This window comes from Scyliorhinus torazame, chromosome 4 (genome assembly GCF_047496885.1).
Source record: "Scyliorhinus torazame isolate Kashiwa2021f chromosome 4, sScyTor2.1, whole genome shotgun sequence".
Lineage (NCBI taxonomy): Eukaryota > Metazoa > Chordata > Chondrichthyes > Carcharhiniformes > Scyliorhinidae > Scyliorhinus > Scyliorhinus torazame.
The window spans coordinates 266,921,380-266,947,527 of NC_092710.1; the positions used below are offsets into that span (position 1 = coordinate 266,921,380).

The window sequence follows — 26,148 nt, forward strand, 5'->3', positions numbered from 1 at the left end:
ATCTTAGTATCATCTGCAAACTTGCTAATCAGACCACCTATACTGTCCTCCAAATCATTTATGTATATCACAAACAACAGTGGTCCAAGCACTGATTCCTGTGGAACACCACTAGTCACCGTTCTCCATTTTGAGACTCTCCCTTCCACCACTACTCTCTGTCTCCTGTTGCCCAGCCAGTTCTTTATCCATCTAGCTAGTACACCCTGAACCCCATACAACTTCACTTTTTCCATCAACCTGCCATGAGAAACTTTATCAAACGCCTTACTGAAGTCCATGTATATGACATCTACAGTCCTTCCCTCATCAATTAATTTTGTCACTTAATCATAGAATTCTATTAGGTTTGTAAGACATGACCTTCCCTGCACAAAACCATGCTGCCTATCACTGGTAAGTCTATTTTCTTCCAAATGTGAATAGATCCTATCCCTCAGTATCTTTTCCAACAGTTTGCCTGCCACTGACGTCAAGCTCACAGGTATAATTCTCTGGATTATCCCTGCTACCGTTCTTAAACAAAGGGACCGTATTAGCAATTCTCCAGTCCTCCGGGACCTCACCTGTGCTCAAGGATGCTGCAAAGATATGTTAAGGCCCCAGCTATTTTGTCCCTTGCTTCCCTCAGTAACCTGGGATAGATCCCATCGGGACCTGGTACTTGCCCACCTTAATGCCTTTTAGAATACCCAAAACTTCCCCCTTCCTTATGCCGACTTGACCTAGAGTATTTAAACTTCCATCCCTAACCTCAACATCCTTCATGTCCCTCTCCTTGGTGAATACTGATGCAAAGTACTCATTAAGAATCTCACCCATTTCCTCTGACTCCACGCATAAATTCCCTCTTTTGTCTTTGCGTGGGCCAATCCTTTCTCTAGTAACCCTCTTGCTCCTTGTATACGAATAAAAGTCTTTGGGATTTTCCGTAACCTTGTTAGCCAAAGATCTTTCATGACCCCTTTTAGCCCTCTTTATTGCGCGTTTGAGATTTGTCCAACTTTCCCGATATTCCTCCAAAGCTTCAACAGTTTTAAGTCACCTAGATCTTGTGTGCTTCCTTTTTCATAGCTAGTCTCACAATTCCACCCGTCATCCTTGGTTCCCTAATCTTGTCATTTCTATCCCTCATTTTCACCGGGACATGTCTGTCCTGCACTCTAATCAACCTTTCCTTAAAAGACTCCCACATTTCAAATGTGGATTTACCCTTAAACAGCTGCTCTCAATCCACATTCCCTAGCTCCTGCCGAATTTTGTTATACTTGGCCTTTCCCCAATTTAGCACTCTTTCTTTAGGACCACTCTCGTCTTTGTCCATGAGTATTCTAAAACTTACGAAATTGTGCCCACCTGGCCGGGATCATTCTCCAATACCAGGTCCAGTACGGCCCCTTCCCGAGTTGGACTATTTACATACTGCTCTAAAAAAACTCTCCTGGATGCTCCTTACAAATTCTGCTCCATCTACGCCTCCAACACGACACGAGTCCCATTCAACGTTGGGGAAGTTAAAATCTCCCATCACGACCACCCTATTGCTCCTACATTTTTCTATAATTTGTCTACATATTTGTACCTCTACTTCACGCTCGCTTTTTGGAGGCCTGTAGTAAAGTCCCAACAATGTAAGTGCACCCTTCCTATTTCTTAGCTCTACCCATATTGCCTCAGTGCTCGAATCCTCCATGGTGCCCTCCTTAATCACAGCTGTGATATCATCTCTGACCAGTAATCCAACTCCTCCACCCCCTTTTACCTCTCTCTCTCTCTCTCTCTCTCTCTCTCCCTCCTGAAGCATCTATACCCTGGTATATTTAGTTGCCAGTCTTGCCCTTCCCTCAACCAAGTCTCCGTAATACCAATAACATATTCCCAGGTACTAATCCAAGCCCTAAATTCATCTGCCTTATCTGCGACACTTCTCGCATTGAAACCATTGCACCTCCGACCACCTTTGCGTTCATCATCTCTTCCCTGGCTACTCTTCCCCTTAGTCACATTGAGTTTATTATCTAGTACCTTACTGGCTTTAGTTGCTGCCTCTTTACTGACCTCTAACTTCCTAATCTGGTTCCCATTGCCCTGCTACATTAGTTTAAAACCTCCCCAACAGTGTTAGTCAAAGCACCCCCGAGGACATTGGTTCCAGTTCTGCCCAGGTGTAGACCATCCATAAGACCATAAGACATGGAAGCGGAAGTAAGGCCATTCGGCCCATCGAGTCCACTCCACCATTCAATCATGGCTGATTTCAACTCCATTTACCCGCTCTCCATAGTTGTTAATTCCTCGAGAAATCAAGAATTTATCACTCAACGTCCCGGCCTCCTCCCTCTGTTGCAATGAATTCCACAGACCCACCACTCTGGCTGAAGAAATTTCTCCTCATCTGTTCTAAAGTGACTCCCTTTTATTCTAAGGCTGTGCCCCCAGGTCCTAGTCTCCCCTGTTAATGGAAACAACTTCCCTACATCCACCCTATCTAAGCCATTCATTATCTTGTAAGTTTCTATTAGATCTCCCCTCAACCTCCTAAACTCCAATGAATATAATCCCAAGATCCTCAGACGTTCATCGTATGTTAGGCCTACCATTCCTGGGATCATCTGTGTGAATCTCCGCTGGACCCGCTCCAGTGCCAGTATGTCCTTCCTGAGGTGTGGGAGCCAAAATTGCGCACAGTATTCTAAATGGGGCCTAATAAAGCTTCAGAAGTACATCCCTGCTTTTATATTCCAAGCCGCTTGAGATAAATGACAACATTGCATTTGCTTTCTTAATTATGGACTCAACCTGCAAGTTTACCTTTAGAGAATCCTGGACTAGGACTCCCAAGTCCCTTTGCACTTCAGCATTATGAATTTTGTCACCATTTAGAAAATAGTCCATGCCTCTATTCTTTTTTCCAAAGTGCAAGACCTCGCACTTGCCCACGTTGAATTTCATCAGCCATTTCTTGGACCACTCTCCTAAACTGTCCAAATCATCCGATTTGTAATGGCCCCACTGCCCCCAGAACTGGTTCCAATGTCCCAAAAATCTGAACCCCTCCCTCCTGCACCAGCTCTCAAGCCACGTATTCATTCTGACTATTCTTGAATTTCTACTGACTGTCTCGTGGCACTGGTAGTAATCCTGAGATTACTACCTTTGATGTCCTACTTTTCAACTTATCTCCTAACTCCCTAAATGCTGATTGTAGGACCTCATCCTGTTTTTTACCTATATCGTATGTGCCTATATGCACCACAACAACTGGCTGTTCACCCTTCCCCTTCAGTATGTCCTGCAACCGATCTGAGACATCCCTGACCCGTGCACCTGGGAGGCAACATAACATTCTGGAGTCTCGTTTCCGACCACCGAAACGCCCGTGTACTCCCCTTACTATTGAATCCCCTATGACTTTCGCCGTACCAGTCTTTTTCCTGCCCTTCTGTGCAGCAGAGCCAGCCACGGTGCCATGAGCCTGGCTACTACTGCTTTTTCCTGGTGAGTCATCTCCCCCAACAGTATCCAAAACGGTATACCTGTTTTGGAGGGAGATGACCGCAGGGGACCCCTGCACTGCCTTCCTGCTCTTTCTCTGCCTTTTGGTCACCCATTCCCTGTCTCCCTCACCAATCCTAATCTGCGGTGTGACCAACTCACTGAACGTGCTCTCCACGACCTCAGCATCGCGGATACTCCAATGTGAGTCCATCTGCAGCTCCAGAGCCGTCATGAGGTCTAACAGGAGCTGCAGCTGGACACACCTCCCGCACATGAAGGAGTCAGGGGCATCGACCACGTCCCTGCACGAGGAGCATAACACAGGTCTGGGATCTACTGCCATTTTTACACTTTACCTTAACTGATTACAAATATAATATCAAATAATGAATAAGTGAAAGGAATAAAGATTTACTTACCAATCACAATACTTACAAACACACTAAGAGTTAAATTTCTCCCAGCTACTGCTAATTGGAGCACTTTCCTTACCAGCCAATCAGGTCACTGCTTTGCTGTGATGTCACTCTTCAAGGTAAGTTTTTAAAGAGAGAAACTTACCTTCCCGACAGACCCCTGGCCGCTGCTCCCGCCAAAAATTTGAGGGCCACTTCTCCGGCAGCTGTGTCCCCGCCGCTCTCCTCGCGCTCTTTTATCCTGTGTCGCCACCGCTCTCTTAGCGCTCTTTTATCCTGTGTCCCCGCCACTCTCCTTGCGCTCTTTCACTGTCTGCGTCGCTCTCCTCTCGCTCTTCACCAGCAGTCACTTTGTTCTCACTCTGACCAGATTCAGCTGGAAACTCCCAACAGTAAGTTTTGAAAAAAATTTACATCCCTTCTCACCAAGCACTCACTCAACAACCACTGTGCCCCACACGATGACCGCTCAGGGGAAAGAACAACTACTTACCAGTCACCAGCCAATCACTTACCTGCAGGCTGTGATGTCACGGTTCAACTTCTTTCTACTTCGACCTGCCCTCGAGTCTCCCTCTTGTTCTTTACTTGGCTGGGATCCTTAGTGATTCTTTTTTTTTGGTTAGAAGAGGAGTAGGGAGGGAAACACTAAAATGTTTCAGGTTTAACTGTCACTTGACAACAGCTCCTCCACAAACCACCTTCAAGATACGGTGACTGCAATGCACTGATGCAAATTTTCCCTGCAATAGCCAATCAGCAGCTCTGCTCTACTGCCCTCTGCTGGATGCTTGCCTTGACTTGAACACCTAGGGTGTTTTGCTCAGGTGCACTTTCTGGATGCAGTGACCCCAAAGCACTGATGCAAATTTTCCCTGCAACAGCCAATCAGCAGGTTTAGTTAAACATTTTCCTGATGGGTTGTTTAGCACATGGCTAAATCGCTGGCTTTGAAAGCAGACCAAGGCAGGCCAGCAGCACGGTTCAATTCCTGTACCAGCCTCCCCGAACAGGCACCGGAATGTGGCGACTAGGGGCTTTTCACACTAACTTAATTTGAAGCCTACTTGTGACAATAAGCGATTTTCATTTCATTCGGTTTTTTTTTCTCTTTTGTCAGGACATGTTTTGAGACATGCTCAACAGGGATTGGTTGTTTGAGCAGGACCATGGTTCAGTTGCAAGATGTACAGGCCATGTTTGCTGCTCCTGCGTCAGCTTCTGGGAATGCATCGTACTGCCCAGCACTGTTCAGGAGCCTAGAATATATTAAAGAGGAAGTTGGTTGCGCAATGGCTGAATTTACAACATGGGAGCAAGAGCTACTGAATCTGACATTTGACGGTAAGAATGAAATGTGTGAAAGTGCAGCATCTTTCCATTCTAATTTACAGGATGAAAATTGGCCATATTCATTGTGAATGAGCTATTGCTATTTTTGTGTTCCTTGATCACTAGATTCCAGTGTGAGTTCTCTAGTGGACTTCTCCCTGCAAGTGGAGCCAGCAATTAATACAGTGCTTTGCACTGTTCAGGCTGTCATAAAGAGGCAGAAAGAGGAGAATGAAAAGGAACAGGCAAAAATCACTGGTAGGTGTTGGTGTTCTGCTAGTTCACAGCTGTCTTGATCTTTTTTATTAAAAGCAAACAGGGGAGTGGGTAATAGAGGGGAGGGAATCATGAGCGAATACTATCAGACTTGGAAGAGGTACAGTAATTTACTGGAACACTGGTTCAAAATCTTGGAACTCCCTTCCTAACCGCACTGCTGGTGTACCTACATCACATGGTCTACTGTGATTCAAGAAGATGGCTAATCACCAAAGGCAATAAGGGATGGGCCACCAATGCTGATCTTGCCAATGATGAATTTATTTTCTAAATTCTCTACCGCAACCACCACAGAGACCTATCACCTTGCAACAGTGGCTGATTTTCCACCTGCGATATTGGTTATTTTAATATTGTTATTTGTTTATTGTCACGTGTCCTAAGATACAGTGAAAAGTATTTTTCTGCGAGCAGCTCAACAGATCATTAAGTACATGAAAAGACAAGGAAATAAAAGAAAATACGTAATAGGGCAACACAACATACACAATGTAACTACATAACACCGGCATCGGGTGAAGGATACAGGGTGTAGTGGTAATGAGGTCAGTCCATAAGAGGGTCATTTAGGAGTCTGGTAACAGCGGGGAAGAAGCTGTTTTTGAGTCAGTTTGTGCGTGTTCTCAGACTTTTCTATCTCCTGCCCGATGGAAGAAGTTGGAAGAGTGAGTAAGCTGGGTGGGAGGGGTCTTTGATTATGCTGCCCGCTTTCCCCAGGCAGCGGGAGGTGTAGATGGAGTCAATGTTGGGAGGCAGGTTCCTGTGATGGACTGGGCTGTGTTCACGACTCTCTGAAGTTTCTTGCAGTCTTGGGCCGAGCAGTTGTCATACCAGGCTGTGATGCAGCCAGATAGGATGCTTTCTATGGTGCATCTGTAAAAGTTGGTACGGGTTATTGTGGCCATGTCGAATTTCCTTAGTTTCCTGAGGAAGTATAGGCGCTGTTGTGCTTTCTTGGTGGTAGCGTTGATGTGGGTGGACTAGGTTTTGGAGATGTGTACCCCATGGAATTTGAAACTGCTAACCATCTCCACCTCGGCCCCGTAGATGCTGACGGGTGTGTACAGTGCAGCTATCTAAAGTCAATGATCAGCTCTTTAGTTTTGCTGGCATTGAGGGGGAGATTGTTGTCACTGCACCACTCCATTAGGTTCTCAATCTCCCTCCTGTATTCTGACTCATCATTATTCAAGATCTGGCCACTACGGTCGTATTGTCAGCAAACTTGTAGATGGAGTTGGAACCAAATTTTGCCATGCGGTCGTGTGTGTACAGGGAGTATAGTAGGGGGTTAAGTACACAGCCTTGCGGGGCCCTGGTATTGAGGACGATTATGGAGGTATTCATTCTTACTGATTGTGGTCTGTGGGTTAGAAAGTAGAGGGTCCAGTTGCAGAGTGAGGAGCCAAGTCCTAGGTTTTGGAGCTTTGATATGAGCTTGGCTGGGATTATGGTGAAGGCGGAGCTGTCGTCATGAATATGAGTCTGATGTAGGAATCCTTGTTGTCAAGATGTGCGTTCAAAAGTGGGAATTGGCACTTTCGGATCACATGGGTGGTGAGTAGTGACCTCCCACAGCCGCATAAGAGTTGCACGGTGGTTAGCACCGCTGCCTCACAGGGACCCGGATTGAATTCCGACCTCTGGTCACGATCTGTAGAGTTTGCCCTTTCTCCCTGTGTCTGCATGGGTTTCCTTTGGGTGCTCCGGTTTCCTCCCACAGTCCAAAGATGTGCAGGTTAGGGGGATTGGTCATGCTAAAATTGCACTGTAGTGTCACAAAGGTTAAGTAGGGTTAGGAGGATGGGGTGGGGGTGGGGGCATAGGTGGGGTGCTCTTTTGGAGGGTCAGTGCAGACTCAATGGGCCAAATAGCCTCCTGCGCTGTAGAGATGATTTGGAATAATCACTAACAACTGAGCCCACATCACTCTGTTTTTAGTTTTGAAATTGAGGCAGGTTCAAATTTACCCTCCTGTCTTGATAATGTCATAGCTTTAAATAACCAGTGTATTCTGTGTTGTTGGGTTTAAGTGCACTTTTTGAGACTTTCACGAAAAATAGATGAAACAATCTGTTGCTAGTTGCCAGAAAATAGTCACTGTATATTCATACTGATGTCTTAATCGGCTGTAGGACATGAAAGCAACGAGGATAAGGAGACGGTGCACAAAGTTCAGTCTGGATACCTGAGTAAATATTTGGCGCAGCAATTGACAAGCGACATCACTTCTTTAAATGTGCAGAAGGTTATTGCTGTTGTCTCTGATCTTCTGGAAAAAGTAATGGACACTCGTCAGGAGTGCACACTCGCACAGTACCAGGTTTGCGTTATATTAAAATGTCCCTTCCAACATGTGTATGTACTGAGATGAAATAGAAGAATGTGCCTTTAAGTATATTTAAACTTTAATCAGATTTGTGCTGCACACGTTTTATTGGGTGCGGTATGGAGGGGGGGTCATGGGGAAGAGAGCCTACTGCTGTACATACAAAAAAACATTGGTATTTTTTAGTTATTTCTGCAGACAGCTGAGTGGTCCCTAAGCTTGCATTATGTACATGTCTTGTCTTGTAATCTGATTTTAACCCCCCCCCCCCCCCCCCCCCCCCCCCCAACACCGTATTTCATTTTGCGAAACACCTTACGACCAGTTTTGAAAACCTACTGTTATTGCATTAATGTTTTCAAAGAAGGCAACTCTCTTGTTTGTGCCTTGCTGCAAATAACCCTTCGTACATAGTAGAAAGTTAGTAAAAACAATTTTGGTAGAATACACTTTAGATTGAAACTTTACTGTCGACTCAGCTGAAGTTTGAAAATTCTAAGCAATAAGCAAGCAGAAAGGAAACTAAAGGATCACCCATCCCTTGAGGCTTTAGTTTTGGTCGGCAAACTTAGTGCTGACAATCACTGAAGCACTTTACAGTGTTAGTGACAGGTTAGGCATCTGACAGGCGCAAAGTGCTGCATTTTTGTTCTTGCTTTGGTCAGCTTTTAAATTTGCGAAGAAAAAAATGATTTAATTTATTTTTAAATTGCATCTAATTTTAGCAAAGCACAGCTCCTGTTCCACGAGAAACTGATTTGTGGGAATTCCAGTCTGACCGTTTGTTTCTTTTCCTTAGCTGTTCAATCAAAGCTGCCGCTGCATTGTGAGACTCCTTCCCATGCTGACTACCTACTCTGAGCTGGTCCTACACTACCTAACAATTTCCATGGCAACTCACAGGAGCACTGGAAAATTACTGTCCATCTTAGCTCATTTATTTACTGACCTTGCTGTGCAGGTATGGTATTCACCTTTTCTTATGCCATTATTTAAATGGGTCTAGATTTTTGAATTCTCAAGCTCTTCTTTTATTTTTAATCATAAAATATCACCATATTTCCTATAATGGCTTTCCGGCCTTGTTGTATCTTCCCCCTCACTTACAAAACCCGCCCTGCAAATCCACCTCTCGCCCAAAAAATGTTTTGTTTCCTTTATCAGTCACTGGGAAAAATGAATGTCTGTGGAAAATGTTTGACTATAAAATTCTTCCACGTTTTATTGCTTTATTTTTTAAAATTGTTTTAATTCTGTTTCACGTTGATATAAGTGATCTCTGGGCACAGTGATTTCAAATGTATTGTACGCAGAGGACTTGTGTTTTCTTGCATAGTTGGGATAGTATGCAAAAAAGGTCATTAATGAATGCTTTTTAAAAAAAAAAAATTAAAAAAATGTTGGTGAGGAAATGATGGAGAGGAATATTTCTTGAGCAGGGATTCTGCCTTCCTAAAGAGTTCATGGAGGATGCAGCCGGAGAAGGTTCAACCCAATTCCATGATAATGAGAGTGGAGGAATTGGAGAGGGGGAAGGCATGAAGGATGTCAGCGACAAGATAGAAAATGAAGACCAGGTATGTGGTTTTTAAGCATCCTACTCATGCAGTATTATTTCACATTAAGGTTTCAAAAGAAGCTAGTCCTTCCACATAAACACTGTAGGGCTGGGAGGGAAATGATATAAGAATTGACAAAAAATATTGGTATAATAAAAATGGGCACTACGTGTCCTATCCATTACCTTTTCCAGCACTTGGAACACTTTTCTGCTTTCAAGGGGGCCCACTTACAGCCGTCTGTTAATCAATGATTTTTCTTTTTTTGAATGCACCTTTTGCTTAAAATCGGAGTTGGACTTTTGCACTTGTGTAGTTAAATGAGCTGCACAATAACCTGTAGCATGCTACAAATTGAACATCTACATTCTGTCCAGCTGTCGCTCAATCATACTTGAACCCCCATATGATGTTTATTCAGTGACTTATTGCACCTTCTCCGTTGTGACTTGCCTATGAATTGAAACCATGTATTCTTGTTTGGAAAAGGTCAGTGGGGGATCCCCATTGGAATAAGCAGTGTCTAAACCAGCCACCTAAATCAGAAGGCCCTAGGATTTATTTATAACCTCTACTTAATTTGTTTTGACTACATTGGAAATATGACTACATTGGAAATAGTGTTTCAGAGGGCTTAGGGAGGTTTAAAAAAAAAAAAAAAAAAATCAACAGCCAATTGTTACACTCGTGGTTTCCTATCCAGTGACTACCTGCTGGAAAGTCCTGACTGGGGGAGTTGGCTAAGTACCAGATTAAGTTTGGCTATGATTCTGTGTCTTTGACAAGCCTGCCAACATTCAAAGCACGTGCTGCTAGTATAGACACTGCTGATGAATCTGTATCCCAACTCGCAAGTGCATGCCTTCTGAAACCTTGATGTAAGAATTACACTACAACAATAAGCAGTTCCACTTTGAGATGTGAAGTTATTTGAGGAGATTAATGAATTTTCATCTCAAATTATTTTTGAGATAAAGTTAGTACTCGCTTGGTGTTTTGTAAATCACTCTGGGGGTCTTGGTGGGGCCAAAGGATTTAAGAATTAAAAAGCATGGCTATTGCAAAATTGCAGTACTGTGGGTTCTATCCATTTCCTTTCCAACTCCTTCCCATCAGTTTCCTCCCTCATCCTGTTGCGGTAGCAGCCAGTCATGCATTGCATTTTATTTTCCCCTCGCTTTTATTCTCTCTCCTTCCTTTTTCTTTTAATTCTTCAACCCCCCTCCCCCCACCAACTCTTTTCACAAAATTCTTGTCTTCACCTACTCGTCAGGTGGAAGATACTTTCCACAAAGACCAAAAAAAGAAAGATGATGAGAATATGGCAGATGTTAAAGATGAAGAAAATGCTATAGAAATGTCTGAGGACTTCCAGGGAAAACTGCATGATGGAGACAGCAAAGAACCAGGTCAGTTGCTGAGTGACAAATTGAGGTGTGCTTTAGTGTACTCTTTAATAGGAAAATGTAATGGAAACGCAAAACACGGCAGATGCTAAAAATGCTCAGCAGGTCTGGCAGCATCTGTGGAGAAAAGCCAGGATTAAAGTTTCCAGTCAGTGACCATTTCGCAGAACAATCTGTTTTTTAAATGTAATGGAAATCTTGGTGAAAGCACATTTTATTACTTTCAAATAGTGACCTCTGCACCAGAGCATTAATTCTTATTTATTGCTGCAGCAGTAGTGAAATGGCCAGTATTTACATCAGTATCTCATCAGCTCTTATGAAACTAACTTTGAATGGGACATTAAAGCTCAAAAACTTGTATGGCAAGGGATCCAGAATCGTTTCTGGATTTGCGCTCCCAGTGTGAGCGCAAATCAGAGGCGATTCATCTCCAGCAGAACATACCCTCCCAAACGGGGAATCCTGCCCGTAATCTTCCATTTTGATTTTCAAAACCATTATTTTTTTTCCAAAAAAATATCAAATGTTCCATATGGAAAATAAATTAACTTCCTTTTGCCACCAAACGGGAATCTATTAGAATGTAATTACCCTTCTCCTTGAGATGTTGTTCTTTTGATTGGTCCAGTTAAACTGAAAACCAATATAGCCAACACAGTTGCATCCTGTTCTCTAATGAGAAGCAATGAGATCCAACTCTTATTTAAATGGCTGAATTGTTGCTTCAGGAGAGGATGACGATGAGGATTCGGATCGTGAAGAGGACGAAGAACTGGATAAACAAATGGGTGACCTAGAAGATGCAGAGGCTGACCAACTAGATGAAAGACTTTGGGGGGATGACGAGGATGACGATAGTGTGAGTGATGAGGCTGAAGATACTGGGCAAGGAATGGATGTGGTAAGATGCCAAGCATTTATAAATCTGTGAAATTCATTTAAGTAATTTCAGTGTTAATAATTGAGTGTCATATCGAAAACAGTTGAGATTGCAATGAAAAATAGTTCAGTCATTTTTGTTTCTATAAACATGTCGAATTTCCTAATTCGTTTAGTTTTCTTTTACTGTGGCAGAATTCGGGATGGCAATGACTATCTATAATTAGTTTAAACTTCATCTAGGGGCTGTTTAGCACAGGGCTAAATCGCTGGCTTTGAAAGCAGACCAAGGCAGGCCAGCAGCACGGTTCGATTCCCATAACAGCCTCCCCAAATAGGCGCCGGAATGTGGCGACTAGGGGCTTTTTGCAGTAACTTCATTTGTAAATGAAATGAAAATCGCTTATTGTCACAAGTAGGCTTCAAATGAAGTTACTGTGAAAAGCCCCTACTTGTGACAAGCGATTTTCATTTTCACTTTTTCATCTTGTTTTTAATTCCCCTATTTCCATGCTCCTTTTCTGAGCCAATAACAAATGCCAGGTTCAGATGAGTACTAACTATAGGGATTCCTGGAAGCACTGACTCGTGAAGAAGCCTTGAATCACATGTACAAGCCTTTCATTCAATTTTTCTGGTTTCTATTATTTCTAATTTGAAAAACATTGCATCTGTTCCTGAACACTTGTTCTTTGCATGCTTTCCTGCCCCTGTTCTTGGAGAATCTCGTCCCTTCTGTCAGTTCCATCTTGACCTGTTGTAGCTGCAGTTGTTGTTTTTTTCCCTCCAGTTTCATACTCCAACTATTTTCAACCACAGGAAAAGTCTGAACTTGTTGCTAAAGATGACAATATGGGTGCAGCAAACCAAAACGAGAGTGACCAAACGAGAAATGAGGAGAGGGGGGAAGAGGAAGGCAAAGAGAAAATCAATGAGCAGCTGGATGAGGTATTGATTTATTTTCCCCAAAAGGCTCCCCTGTAGTAGCACAATGTTTGATTAATTAGCTGGCTTTGCTAATGAATGGCTGGACCCAAGTTCACATTTGAAGTTCACAAAACTACAAACTCCGGTTCTCCACATGGTCCATGTGAGGTTCTGAGATAACGAGGAAGGAAAGTTTTGAAAACAAGTAGCTTTCCTACATTCGCGAGGTGATTCTACAGGGCAAAATAACCAAAGAATTTTAAAAACAAGTCTTCATTTACACAAAACAATGAGTAGTGGAACATTAAAAATAGAAATGCTGGGGCAGCACGGTGGCACAGTGGGTTAGCCCTGCTGCCTCACGGCGCCGAGGTCCCAGGTTCGATCCCGGCTCTGGGTCAGTGTCCGTGTGGAGTTTGCACATTCTCCCTGTGTTTGCGTGGGTTTCGCCCCCACAACCTAAAGATGTGCAGGTTAGGTGGATTGGCCTCGCTAAATTGCCCCTTAATTGGAAAATTTAATTGGGTACTCTAAATTTTAAAAAAGAAATAGAAATGCCAAAGATTTGGATAAAGTGCATACTCATGCATAGTGAAATTTGTTCCCATTACACTGATGGATACACCATGTTTAAAACATTCTTCATTTTTACACATTAATCTCTTCATTTGTACACATTAATCTAGTCTCACAGACTGAACCTGCTCTTGCACCTGTGATTTTATTAGTAACTAAACATTTCAAATGTGAGGCGTCTTACTATCAACTTCACTTCATTAGCGTGAATATGATGAAAATGAAGTGGACCCATATCAAGGCAATCAGGACAAACAGCCAGAAGCCGAGGCCTTAGACCTGCCTGAAGACCTCAATCTCGAAAACCAAGATGGAGAAAAAAGTGACGAGGATCAGGAGGAACAAGGCAAGATAGTCATAGACTTGTTGGGAATATGTGCAAATAATTTTCTTGGTTTATTAAATTTTCCAGTATGCAGACTGTGACACCCTTTTGCCCTCTCCATAGTTCCATGAATAAATTTGATACCTATTTTAAAGCCAGGTTGTACAGAACATAATTTCTTGCCCATTTTCTCAAGATGTTGACTCTTTCCAGGGGTGCAAAGGCACCATCCAGTCCCTTGTACTCTGTGAATGGGCCCAATCTTACTCTTGGCCCGATGTCCATGTTTAGCTGCATGTTCTCTTCCAGCATTGATCAAGAACAAGAATCTGGCCTGTATTATTTTCTAATCGGAAAGCACATTGCTCCAGAATAGCCCTCGCCTCTGAGCAAACTGCTCCGATGACATCTGTACGAATGTTAGGTATAAGCAATTGGTAGTTGGATGTAGTACAAGAAAGTAAAGATACACTAAAGATGTAAGGAGATGTATGTACTGTTCCCCTTGAAACTAATTTGTAGCCTTCATTTAAGAACATAAGTGGAATCATGAATAGACCACTCAGCCCATCAAGCCTGCTCTGCCATTCAATATGATCTCTGGATGATCTCTGGCTTCAATTTTTCTACCCCGTATCTCTTCCCTCTCTGAGACACCAAAAATCAGCCTTGAATGTATTCAACATTAGAGCATCTGCAGCCCTCTAGGGTAAAGAATTCCAAAGATTCATAATCCTTTGCATTAAGTAATTTCTTCTCCTCCTCCACCTAAATGATTTGACCCCTTATCCTGAGATTGTACCCCCATGTTTTAGATTCTCCGACCAGGGGAAACAATTTCCAATCAAGCCCCTTCAGAATTTTGTAGCTTTCAATGAGACTGCCTCTCTTGCATCTAAACTCCAGAGAGCACAAGCCCAATTTATTCAGTCTCTAATCATCCCAGGGACAAATTTTAGTCAATCTTTGCTGTTGTATCTGATCTTTAATGTGAAGACCAGAACCACATCAGGTACTCCAGATGCAATCGCTGGAAAACCCTGAAAAACTGTAGCCGGACTTCTTTAACTTTGTACTCCAATCCCCTTGTAATAAAGGCCAACATGCCATTTGTCTTCCTGATTGCTTGTTGCAACTTCATGCTAACTTTGTATTCCTCATACCAGTACACCCAAGTCTCTTTGAACTCGACACTAACCAGTTTCTCCTTTTTTTTTTTTAAATCGTTTTTTATTAATTCTTGCGTCCAAAATGTATAACAGCATATTTTCCTGTAGTATACTCCATCTGGAATCTTGTTGCCCACTCACCTAACCTGTTTATATCTTGTTGCAGCCCCTCTGTCCTCCCCACTGCTTACTTTTCCGCCTAGTTTTGATATCATAGGCAAACATAGAGACTGTACTATCAATGTCATTAATGTAGACTGTAAATAGCTGAGCCCCCGTGCTGATCCTTGCTACACTCCACTATTCACCATCTGCCAACTTGAAAAAGCCTCAAATATGCCTTCTCTCTGTTTTCTATCCAGTAACCAATCCTCTCTATCTATGCTAACAAATTACGCCCAACCTCATGAGCCATTAATTTGCCTATGAACATTGTGTGACAGCTTATCAAATACCTTTTGGAAATCCAGGTATACTCATCTACTGGTTCCCCTTTATCTACCTTGCTGGTTACATCCTCAAAAATCTCTTGTTGAGCATGATTTTTCTTCAGGAAAACCATATTGGCTATTCTATTCATACTATGCTTTGTTGAGACCTCCTTAATAATAAATTACAGCATTTTACAAACACTAATGTTTAGCCAACTCAAAATCCAATTTTTTAAGATTGAAGTTTTTTGAAAATTCATAAACCTTGCATATGGTCTGTCTTTTTTAACCTGTTTTTGTTTTTAATCTTCTGCTTCCATCATTTTTAAAGGACTACTTTCAAAAAGTTACCTCTTCACAGAAGTACCAAAACTGCGTCCATTATAATAAAACCTTTTTTAATTTTATAAAGGAGATAATCCCTTTGATATCGAAGAAAAGCTAAAGGATTTCCATGAGAAAGGTCCAGATGAAGATGAGACAGTGGAAGAGAGTTGTGAGCAAGAACAGGACAACGGTCCTCAAACAGAGGAGGAAGCTGGTGAGAAAAACCAAGAGGGTGAGAGCAAGGAAGAAAATATTGGGGATGATCAGGAACATGGGGAAGAAGAAAATGCTGAAGACCCAAATAAACAGCAGCCTAAAGAGGATGAACAGAAGGAATCCGCCAAGGAAAAGGAAAGAGATCCTGATGAAGAGGGGCAGCAGCCAAAAGTATGTAATTTCTTTATTTTGCGTGAAAATAATTTTACTTTTTCAAAAACAACTTGCATTTGTATAGCATCTTTTAACCAAGTAAACCAACGACTGCTTTGCCTACTCAGCCTCTGACTCCAGTGCCTTGATCTGATTGGCCTATTTGATTTCTCTATTTTTATAATTTACCCATTTGAACCAGTGTTTGGCCGCCATGTGGCGATCGCCAGCTTCACGGACACCCTCCCCACTGGAGGCCCTTTGCGGATCCCCGTGAGTTTGCGGACTCCCGTTTGGATTAAGTAATGCCTCATTTGGAGATTTAGTTGATGTTGCTCCTGGTCACACCCCACTGAGTTAGGGTTGTTCTTGGGTGTTGGTCACGTGCTGGACCATGACCTAACTGGTTGTGGTGGTGTTGAGGTCAGCTCTTGCACTGTCTCACGGTGCAGCTAAACGTTTCACAGGTTGAAAATATATGAATTAGTCCTCAGGCCTCTGGTAATTAAGGTTCCTGTATTTTTGTGCAGACTTGTTCTCAGTTTTGTAAAATTGGTTGTCCCGATCACACTTTTTTTAAAAAAAAGTAATTGATTTTTAAAAAATCATTTCCAAGAGGGGGTCCATTTTATCCCTGTTTTTCTTTCCAGGCAGACGATGGTATAGAAGATGACCAGGATGCCCCTCAGTCTGAACAGCGAATGGAGCATGAAGCTGAAGGGCAGACTGGAGAGGAGAACCTTCAGAGTGAAACGGCTGTGGAACTGGCTGGATCTGCATCTGAGAAGGACCAAGCTAAAGAGGTATAATCAGAGTGCAAGGAGTTAGAGAACTCTTCCATTCACCTGCATGCCATGCAAACTCCAACTTCTAACAGTCATTGTGTCCTTTTTAAACTAAATCTTTGTTACCTTTATTCATTGACGGGATGTTTCAACTGGATCCCATAAATGAGAAACTAACTTCACATCACCTATCCGTCTTTACTGTCTGTTTTGGTTAGGCCCGAAGAAGGCTGATTCTTGCACAGTCACCCGCTGGGCTGTGGTCTAACTGGAAAGAAAGGAATCTCAGTGCATTGGCACAAAGGGTAAAAGGAATAATATGCAGCTTTGCTCCATTAATGAGCTTCCAGTCTCGGCCTTGCTCTTGTGGAGAGGAAGTTGGTGAAGGTCAAGTACATCCGCACAGGGAATGCTGCAGATCCACTCAATTTGCCCGTGCACATTCTGATGACCAGCTATGGATCTGGGAGGAGCAGGGCTGAGTTCAAAGCAACTTTAGTCTTTGGGAAATCAACTGGGCACAATTGTGCAGTGTAGTCTTACTGTTGTAATTTATGAAGCTCTCCTGCCCAGTATTTGAAGAGAGCATAGCTCTGTTTGGTACAGCAGTAAGTATCAAGCATTTCATCAATCTGGGTGAATGGGAATTGTTTTTGATCCTTCAGACTCTCACTCTGCTTAGGCAAGGTAATAGACTCTGCTGCACATTGAAGTCACTGCACAGATAGCTGATTTGGAGCTGTAGTTTTGCAGGATGGATCCTGTACCACAGGTTTTCTATTGTGATGATGCATCAAATTCAGCTTAAAGCTGGTGAAAGCCATTGTGATAGGGAGGCACTTTTAGGCTGGGACTCAAACCTGCAAAATACTTGTTGAGAAATAAATGATGATTGGGAAGTGATACATATAAAAAGCACGTTAATGCTCTTGAATTAACAACATGAAGCCATTAACCGCAACATGCATTCTGATCGTAATGACTCAATTGGGAGAGGGAGAGACAGTGGTTTGGTGTTGTCCATGGGGGGGGGTCTTGTAGTACAGTGCATAGTGTCCCTGTCTCTGAGCCAGAGCTGCAGGACATTTTTGAGAAGAAAGATTTAGCTGTTGGGGAGAGAGATTTGGGGGGGGGGGGGAGAGGGAGGAGGAGGAGAGAGAGGGTAGAGCACCGACTGATCAGTGGGTAAGTAAAGCCTGAAGAGTGAGGCCTTGCAGTACTTGTCGTCTTTTTTTTTTGGGGGGGGGGAACTGTCCATTGATAGGCTGGTGAGTATTTCTGCTTGGGGACTGAATTTAAGCGATTGGGAGTTTGAGGAACATTAAAAATACTAGCAATTAATTGCAAGTAACAAGTGAGTAGCTGGTGAGTCTTCTATTTTAAGTAATGTATTTCACCATTAATGAACCCTACTAATATTTACGACAGTTTATCAGTATTAGGATTTTGTTATTGATAGCAGTAAGCTTCATAGAATCCCTACAATCCTTTTAGTGCAGAAGGAGGCCATTCGGCCCATGTGTTCACCAGCCCTTGGAAAGGGCCCCCTGTTTAAGGCCCGCTTCCACCCTATCCCAGTAACCCTACCTAACCTTTTGGACACTAGGGGGCAATTTAGCATGGCCAATCTATCTAACCTGCACATCTTTGGACGGTGGGAGGAAACTGGAGCATTAGTATTGATATTAGCAGTAATGAGGTTATTAATTAATAAAGGAATCACAGGGCTCCATGTATGATATTTCCGTGATGTGCCGGGTGTAATTTCAAAGTTTGCGGTTGACACAAAACTTGGAAGTATTGTAAACTGTGAAGAGGACAGTGTGAAACTTCAAAAGGGCATAAAAGTTGGTGGAGTGGACAAATTGGTGGCAGATGAAGTTCAATATGGCGAAGTGTGAGGTGATGCATTTTAGTAGGAAGAACATTGAGATATAAAATAAGAGGTAAAATTCTAAAAGATGTGCAGGAGCAGAGGGACCTGGGTGTATATGTGCCTAGATCATTGAAGGTGGCAATGCTGGTGGAAAGCAGTTAATTAAGCATATAGCATTCCAAGCTTTTTTTAATCGGGCCATAGAGTACAAGAACAAAAAGGTTATGCAGATCTTGTATAAGACACTAGTGATATCTTAAATAGAATATTTGTGTATAGTTCAGGCGCCACATTATAGTAAGGATATGAAAGCATTGGAGAGAGAGCAGAAGAGGTTTGCGAGAATGGTCCCAGGGATGAGGATAGATTAGAGAGGTTGGGACTGTATTCCTTGGAGAGAAGACTAAGAGGAGATTTGATAGAGATGTTCGAGATCATGAGGGGGCTGGTCAGAGTGGATGGAAAAATGATCCCGCTTGTAAAAGAATCAAAGGAGGACACAGATTTCAGGTGATTTGCAAGAGAAACAAATGTGACGTGAGAAAATAAAATGTTTGCACAACCAGTGGTTGGGCCTGGAATGGACTGCCTGGAAGTGTGGTGGAGTCGGGTTTAATCGAGGCATTCAGGAGGGCGTTAGATGATTATAATGTGCGGGGATAGGGGAAATAGGCAGGGGAATGGGACTGGCTAAGTCAAAATGCTTGTTTGGAGAGCCATAATAGGCCTAATGGCCGCCTCCTGCACTGTAATGATTCTGTGGTGAGGTTTAGGATGACTATGGAAAAGGACAAAAATCAATCCAGAGTAAAAATAATTAACTAGGGTAAGTCAATTTTAATGGGGTAGGATCTGGGCCAAATAAATTGGAGTCAAGGTTGGCAGGAAAAAAGGTAGTTGATCAGTGGGTTACCTCAAAGAAAAAATTCCGGCACAGTCGAGGTATAGTCCCTCAAAAGGGAAAGGTCGAGCATACTAATCCAGAGATGCCTGGATGGCGAAGGCAATAAATTGTGAAGACGAAATGTCCGCATGACAGATGTCGTATAGAAGATACAGTTGAGGGACTTCCGGGTGCGGCTATGCAGAGCTAGGTCGCATATTCGGTAGCTCCTGCTTGGAACGGACTTTTGGGCTCGTTACAGGGCCCCCACGGCATTTGTTTGACACTTCCCGGTGTGGGAAGAAGGCTGCAGCATTCCCCCGACAGTGTCCCCCAGGAAGGGTATGTCTCTTGGTTCCCAGACACGGCAGAAACAGTAAAGGATTTGGCTGCAACTGCAGGATAAACAGGGCCTCTTCCAGCATGCAGGCGGGGGAAGGGCAAGCTTAAAGCTGCAAGCTGACCTGAGGGCCTGTATCAAAGGTGAATTCTAGCAGCAGAGGGAACAACTGTGAAAAGATCTCACCAAGGCCACTGAAGGGACTTCCGGTTGCGGTGATGCCTAGCTAGCCGCACGCTTCGGCGGCTCCAGCTCCGACGGACCTTCGGGCTCTTTTAAGAGCCCCAACTGGGAATTTTTCGACGACACAACCCGGTGTGGGGTGTGTGAGAAGGGAGTCTTCACCCCCCCCCCCAAACGAAGGAGGAAAAAACGGCGGCTGCAGCGCGAGGAATCGTCGACCAAAGGGTCAGAAAGAGAGAAGTACAAGATGGCGGCGGAGAAAGCGCAGGCGACTTGGGGGCCTGAGCAGGATGAAATCGTGAGACGGTGCGTGGAGCTGCTGAAGAGGGAGGTGCTGACCCCGATGCTACAGGCAATTGAGGGGCTCAAGGAGACATTAAAGACCCAGGAGACTGAGCTCCGCGTGGTGGAGCAGAAGGTGACAGATATTGAGGACGAGATCCTGGGCCTGGCGGTTAAGACTCAGACGCACGAGGCACTTCATAAAAAGTGTACTGAAAGGATCGAGGCCCTAGAAAACGGAGCACGAAGGAAGAACCTTCGGATACTAGGTCTCCCTGAGGGTGTGGAAGGAGTGGAATGTGGAGAGTACGCAAGTAAGATGCTGAGCTCACTGATGGGTGCTGAGGCCCTTGCGGGCCCCATGGAGGTGGAGTGGGCAAATCGGATTCCGGCGAGCAGACCAAAAGCGGGAGAACCACCGAGGGCGATAATCGTGCGATTTTACCGCCTTAAGGTCAGAGAAGAGGTCCTGAGATGGGCTAAAAAGGTGCGGAGTAGCAGATGGGAGAATGCTGTGGTACGGATATACCAGGATTGGAGTGCGGAGGTGGCGAGAAGGAGGGAGAGCTTCAACCGAGCCAAAGAGGTGTTGCATAAAAGGAAGGTGAAGTTTGGGATGCTGCAGCTGGCAAGACTATGGGTCACGTATCAGGGGAGACACTATTTCGAGACGGCGGAGGAAGCATGGTCCTTCATCAAAGAAGAGAAATTGGACCGGAACTGAGGGACTGATGCTGCAGGAAATGTTATTATTGTTTTTGTTAATGTTAAGGTGGAAGTTAATTGAGAAGTAAACAGGGAAGGGGGGAGACATTGGGGAAATGTGGGCGCCGGTGAGGGGGGAAGGATGGGACATAGTCGGAGAATGGGGAAGGAGAGGGGGAGGGGAAAGGGAGCTGCGCCATAAGAGGCGGGTCAAGTAAAGGGATGTTCCCGCGGCAGAAAGAATAAGGCGGGAAGACTGGCGCAAGGCGGATGGGAGTTCCCCCACACGGGGGGGGGGGGGGGGTCGAGGAGTGAGCAGGAGTAGCCGGGGTCAGTTGACGTCAGCTGACTTACGGAAGTGATATGGGGGAGCAATCATGCTAGATAGGGATCTAGCTGGGGGGGGGGGGGGGGAAGAAGAGAGACAACTGGGTTGCTGCTGCGGAAATCCAAAAGGAAATGGCTAAAGAGTGGGTGGGCGGGGATGGTGTGCGACGCTGGGGGAGCGAGCGGGAGCGCGGATATGGGACTGGCCTACAGAAGGTAATGGCTAGTCGACACGGGAGGGGGGGCAGGTATCCCCCTAGTGAGGCTGATCACGTGGAACGTGAGAGGCCTGAACGGACCGATAAAAAGGGCCCGAGTGCTCGCGCATTTAAAAGGACTAAGGGCAGACGTGGTTATGCTCCAAGAGACTCACCTAAAGGTGGCGGACCAAGTTAGGCTAAGAAAAGGATGGGTGGGACAGGTGTTCCACTCAGGACTGGACGCAAAGAACAGAGGGGTGGCCATTTTGGTGGGGAAACTGGTAGCATTTGAAGCAAAGAACATCGTAGCAGATAGCGGAGGTAGATATGTAATGGTGAGTGGTAGGCTGGAGGGAATGGAGGTCGTATTGGTTAATGTGTATGCCCCAAATTGGGACGATGCGGGATTCATGAGACGGATGCTGGGGCGTATACCGGACCTGGAGGCAGGAAACTTGATTTTAGGAGGGGACTTCAATACGGTGCTGGACCCGGGGCTAGATAGATCCAGCTCAAGGACCGGAAGAAGGCCGGCAGCGGCCAAGGTACTTAAGGAGTTGTGGTAGTATGCGCTACAGGGGTTTATGGACCAAATGGGGGGAGTGGATCCATGGCGATTTCTTAGATCTAGACCTAGGGCTAGGGAGTTTTCCTTCTTCTCCTGTGTCCATAAAGTGTACTCCCGGATAGATTTTTTTTTTGTGTTGGGAAGGTCGTTGATCTCTAGGGTGGAAGAGCTGAGTACTCAGCCATAGCGGTTTCATTTCATGCCCTACATTGGGTGGACCTGGAAGTAGGAGAGGACAGGGAGCAGAGAACACTCTGGCGATTAGATGTGGGACTGGTGGCGTATGAGGGAGTGTGTGCAAGAGTGCGGGGGTATATTGAGGGATACCTGGAGGTCAATGACGACGGCGAGGTCCCTGTGGGAGTGGTATGGGAAGCACTAAAAGCGGTGGTGAGAGGAGAGCTGATCTCCATTGGGGCCCACAAAAGGAAAACAGAGGCCAAGGAAAGGGAAAGATTACTGGGGGAGATTTTAAGGGTGGACAGGGAATTTGCAGAGACCCCGGAGGAGGAATTGTACAGGGAGAGGAGACGACTCCAGATGGAGTTTGACCTTCTGACCAACAGAAAGGCGGAGGTACTGTGGAGGAAGGCACAGGGGAGGAGATATGAATATGGGGAAAAGGCTAGTCACCTGTTGGCGCCTCAATTGCGAAAGAGGGCAGCAGCGAGGGAGATAGGAAGAATGAGAGACGAAAGGGGAGACACGGTGCGAAGGGCAGGAAAGATAAATGAGGTGTTCAAGACCTTCTATGAGGAACTGTATAGGTCTCAACCCCCAGAGGGAGAGGAGGGGATGCGGCAGTTCCTGGACCAATTGAGGTTCCCGAAAGTGGAGGAGCAGGAGGTGGCAGGCCTGGGGGAGCCGATTGAGGTGGACGAGGTTATTAAGGGACTGGGAAGCAAGGAAGGCCCTGGGGCCAGACGGGTTCCCGGTGGAATATTACAGAAAATATGTCGACTTGTTGGCCCCGTTGATGGCGAGGACGTTCAATGAGGCCACGGAAGGGGGGGACTCTACCCCCGACTATGTCGGAGGCGACGATATTGCTAATTTTGAAGAGGGACAAAGATCCGTTGCAGTGTGGTTCCTATAGACCTATTTCACTATTGAACGTGGACGCCAAATTGCTGGCAAAGGTACTGGCATCGAGGATAGAGGACTGTGTCCCGGGGGTGGTGCACGAAGACCAGACGGTTCATAAAAGGGAGACAACTGAATGTTAACGTGCGACGACTATTGGGGGTGATAATGATGCCCCCAGTGGAGGGGGAGGCAGAGATAGTGGCGGCAATGGACGCAGAGAAGGCATTTGATAGGGTGGAGTGGGAGTACTTATGGAAAGTGTTAAGGAGGTTTGGGTTTGGGAACGGATTTATTAGCTGGGTTAGACTTCTTTATGGGGCTCCAACGGCAAGCGTAGTTACAGGTCGACATAGATCGGAGTATTTCCGATTTATATAGGGGAACAAGACAGGGATGCCCGCTGTCTCCATTGTTGTTTGCGTTGGCAATTGAACCTCTGGCCATGGCGTTGAGAGACTCCAGGAAATGGAGAGGGGTGACTAGAGGGGGAGAAGAACACAGTCTCGTTATACGCAGGTGACCTATTGTTATACGTGTCGGACCCAGCGGGGGGGGATGATAGAGGTTATGCGAATTTTGAGGGGGTTCGGGGAATTCTCGGGGTATCAGCTAAACATGGGGAAGAGTGAATTATTTGTGATACATCCAGGGGACCAGAGTAGAGAGATAGAAGGCTTACCGCTAAGGAAAGTGGAAAGAAACTTCCGATACCTGGGGATTCAGATCGCTAGGAGCTGGGGAACCTTGCACAGACTTAATCTGACATGGCTGGTAGAACAAATGGAGGAGGACTTCAAGAGGTGGGACATGCAGCCTTTATCGCTGGCGGGCAGGGTGCAAGCAATTAAGATGATGGTCCTCCCGAGGTTCTTATTTGTATTTCAATGTCTCCCTATACTAATCACTAAGACCTTTTTTAATAAAATAGACAGGAGCATAACGAGCTTCGTGTGGGCAGGGAAAGTTCCGAGAGTAAGGAGGGGGTTCCTTCAGCGTAGTAGGGACAGAGGAGGACTGGCACTACCGAACTTTGGTGATTGCCACATTGGCGGCCCAATAGTAATGATACGTAGATGGATGATGGAGGGTGAGGGAGCGGCGTGGAAAAGACTGGAGAGAAAGTCCTGTAAAGGGACGAGTTTAGAAGCTCTGGTGACGGCGCCGCTACCGTTCTCACTTAAAAAGTTTACCACGAACCCGGTGGTGGCGGCAACACTGAATATCTGGGGACAGTGGAGGCGACAGAGGGGTGCGGGGAGCCCTGGTGGGGTCCCCTATCAGGAACAACCATAGGTTTGCCCCAGGAAGAATGGATGGAGGATTTCAGAGCTGGTACCAGTTGGGAATTAGGATGGTGGGAGATTTATTTATAGATGGGACTTTTGCGAGCTTGGGAGCATTGGAGGAAAAGTATAAGTTCCCCGGGGAAATTTCTTGTGATATATGCAGGTGAGGGCGTTTACTAGACAACAGGTGAGGGAATTTCCGTTGCTCCCGACACAGGGGATACAGGACAGGGTGCTTTCAGGGGTGTGGGTCGGAGAGGGCAAGGTGTCAGAGATTTATAGAGAGATGAGGGGGAGGAGTCGGTGGGCGAACTAAAAGGAAAGTGGGAAGAAGAATTAGGGGGGGAGATAGAGGAGGGTATGTGGGCTGATGCCCAAAGCAGGGTAAATTCCTCTTCCTCATGCGCCAGGCTTAGTCTGATTCAATTTAAGGTGCTACATAGAGCACACATAACAGGAGCAAGATTGAGCAGGTTCTTTGGAGTGGAGGACAAATGTGGGAGGTGTGGCGGGAGCCCGGCAAACCACGCACATGTTTTGGGCGTGCCCGGCACTGGAAGGGTATTGGAAGGGAGTGACTGGAGTGATTTCGCAGGTGGTGAAGGCCCGGGTCAAACCAGGCTGGGGGTTAGCTCTATTTGGAGTTGCGGAAGAGCCGGGAGTGCAGGAGGTGAAAGAGGCTGATGTCGTGGCCTTTGCGTCCCTAGTAGCCCGGCGCAGCATCCTACTCGTGTGGAAGGAGGCGAAACCCCCCGGACTGGAGGCCTGGGTAAATGATATGGCGGGGTTCATTAAACTGGAGCAGATAAAGTTTGCCCTGAGAGGATCGGCTCAAGGGTTCACCAGGCGGTGGCAGCCATTTCTCGACTACCTAGGGGAACGTTAGAGGGAAGACCGATGACCAGCAGCAGCAACCCAGGGGGAGGGGGGGGGGGGGGGGTTTAGTTTAGTTTAGGTCAATAGACAATGGGGTTTTGTTACCTGTGTATTGTTAAAAATTTCTGTTTTGTTATTGTTTCGTTTGCTTTGTAAGAGGGAAAAATTGTTTGGAAAAAAATTTCAATAAAATATATATATTTTTTTAAAAAGATACAGTTGAGAACCGATGAACATAGGAGTAGAAGTAGGCCGTTCTTTCCATTGAACCTGCTCCCCATTCATTATGGTCATGGTTGATCTATTTGTGTTTCTAATTCCACATTCCCATCTACCCCTGATAACTGAATTTGGAAGGTTCAGAGGGGAGATGCAAGCACAAATAAAGAGAAGTAAAGAGGCAGTATGAAAAAAGACTGGTAGCTAACATAAAAGGGAATCCAAAAGTCTCCAACAGGCATATAAAAAGTAAAAAGGTGGTAAAATGAATAGGAACCAAAAAAGGGATTTACACATTGATGTATTAAAGTAATACCTAGCATCATCTTCCTTGGTAAAGACAGATGCAGCACAGGCCGTGGTGAAAGATGAGATAATTTAGACACTAGAAAGGTTTGATGAGGTGGTATTGGTTTGGCTTTCTGTACTTGAATTGGATAATGCACCAGGACCTGGTGAAATACAGCCAAGGATACTAAGGGAAGTGACGGTGGCAATTGCAGAGGCACTGACCATTTTTCCGTTTGTCTTGGACTCTGGGTGGGTGCAAAGGACTAGGGCATTGTTCAAAACCCTTGTTCAAAAAAAGGTGTAAAGATCAGGCCTGTAATTACAGGCCTGTCAGTTTGACTTTGGTGGTGGGGAAACTTCTAGAAACAATTTGGGACAAAATTAATAGTCTCACCGATAAAGGCAGGCTAATTAAA

The 26,148-nt window shown here is 45.1% G+C and overlaps 1 protein-coding gene across 1 annotated transcript in view; it reads left to right on the plus strand.

Moving 5' to 3' along the window:
- Positions 1-26,148, plus strand: part of mdn1 (midasin AAA ATPase 1) — a 239,387-nt gene that overhangs the window by 196,255 nt on the left and 16,984 nt on the right. Inside the window, exons 80-90 of the mRNA XM_072499762.1 lie at positions 5,035-5,258; positions 5,373-5,504; positions 7,661-7,848; positions 8,654-8,815; positions 9,294-9,431; positions 10,687-10,822; positions 11,551-11,723; positions 12,521-12,649; positions 13,409-13,550; positions 15,542-15,843; positions 16,476-16,628. Coding sequence (XP_072355863.1) covers positions 5,035-5,258; positions 5,373-5,504; positions 7,661-7,848; positions 8,654-8,815; positions 9,294-9,431; positions 10,687-10,822; positions 11,551-11,723; positions 12,521-12,649; positions 13,409-13,550; positions 15,542-15,843; positions 16,476-16,628 — 1,879 coding nt within the window. The remainder of the gene's footprint in view (positions 1-5,034; positions 5,259-5,372; positions 5,505-7,660; positions 7,849-8,653; positions 8,816-9,293; positions 9,432-10,686; positions 10,823-11,550; positions 11,724-12,520; positions 12,650-13,408; positions 13,551-15,541; positions 15,844-16,475; positions 16,629-26,148) is intronic.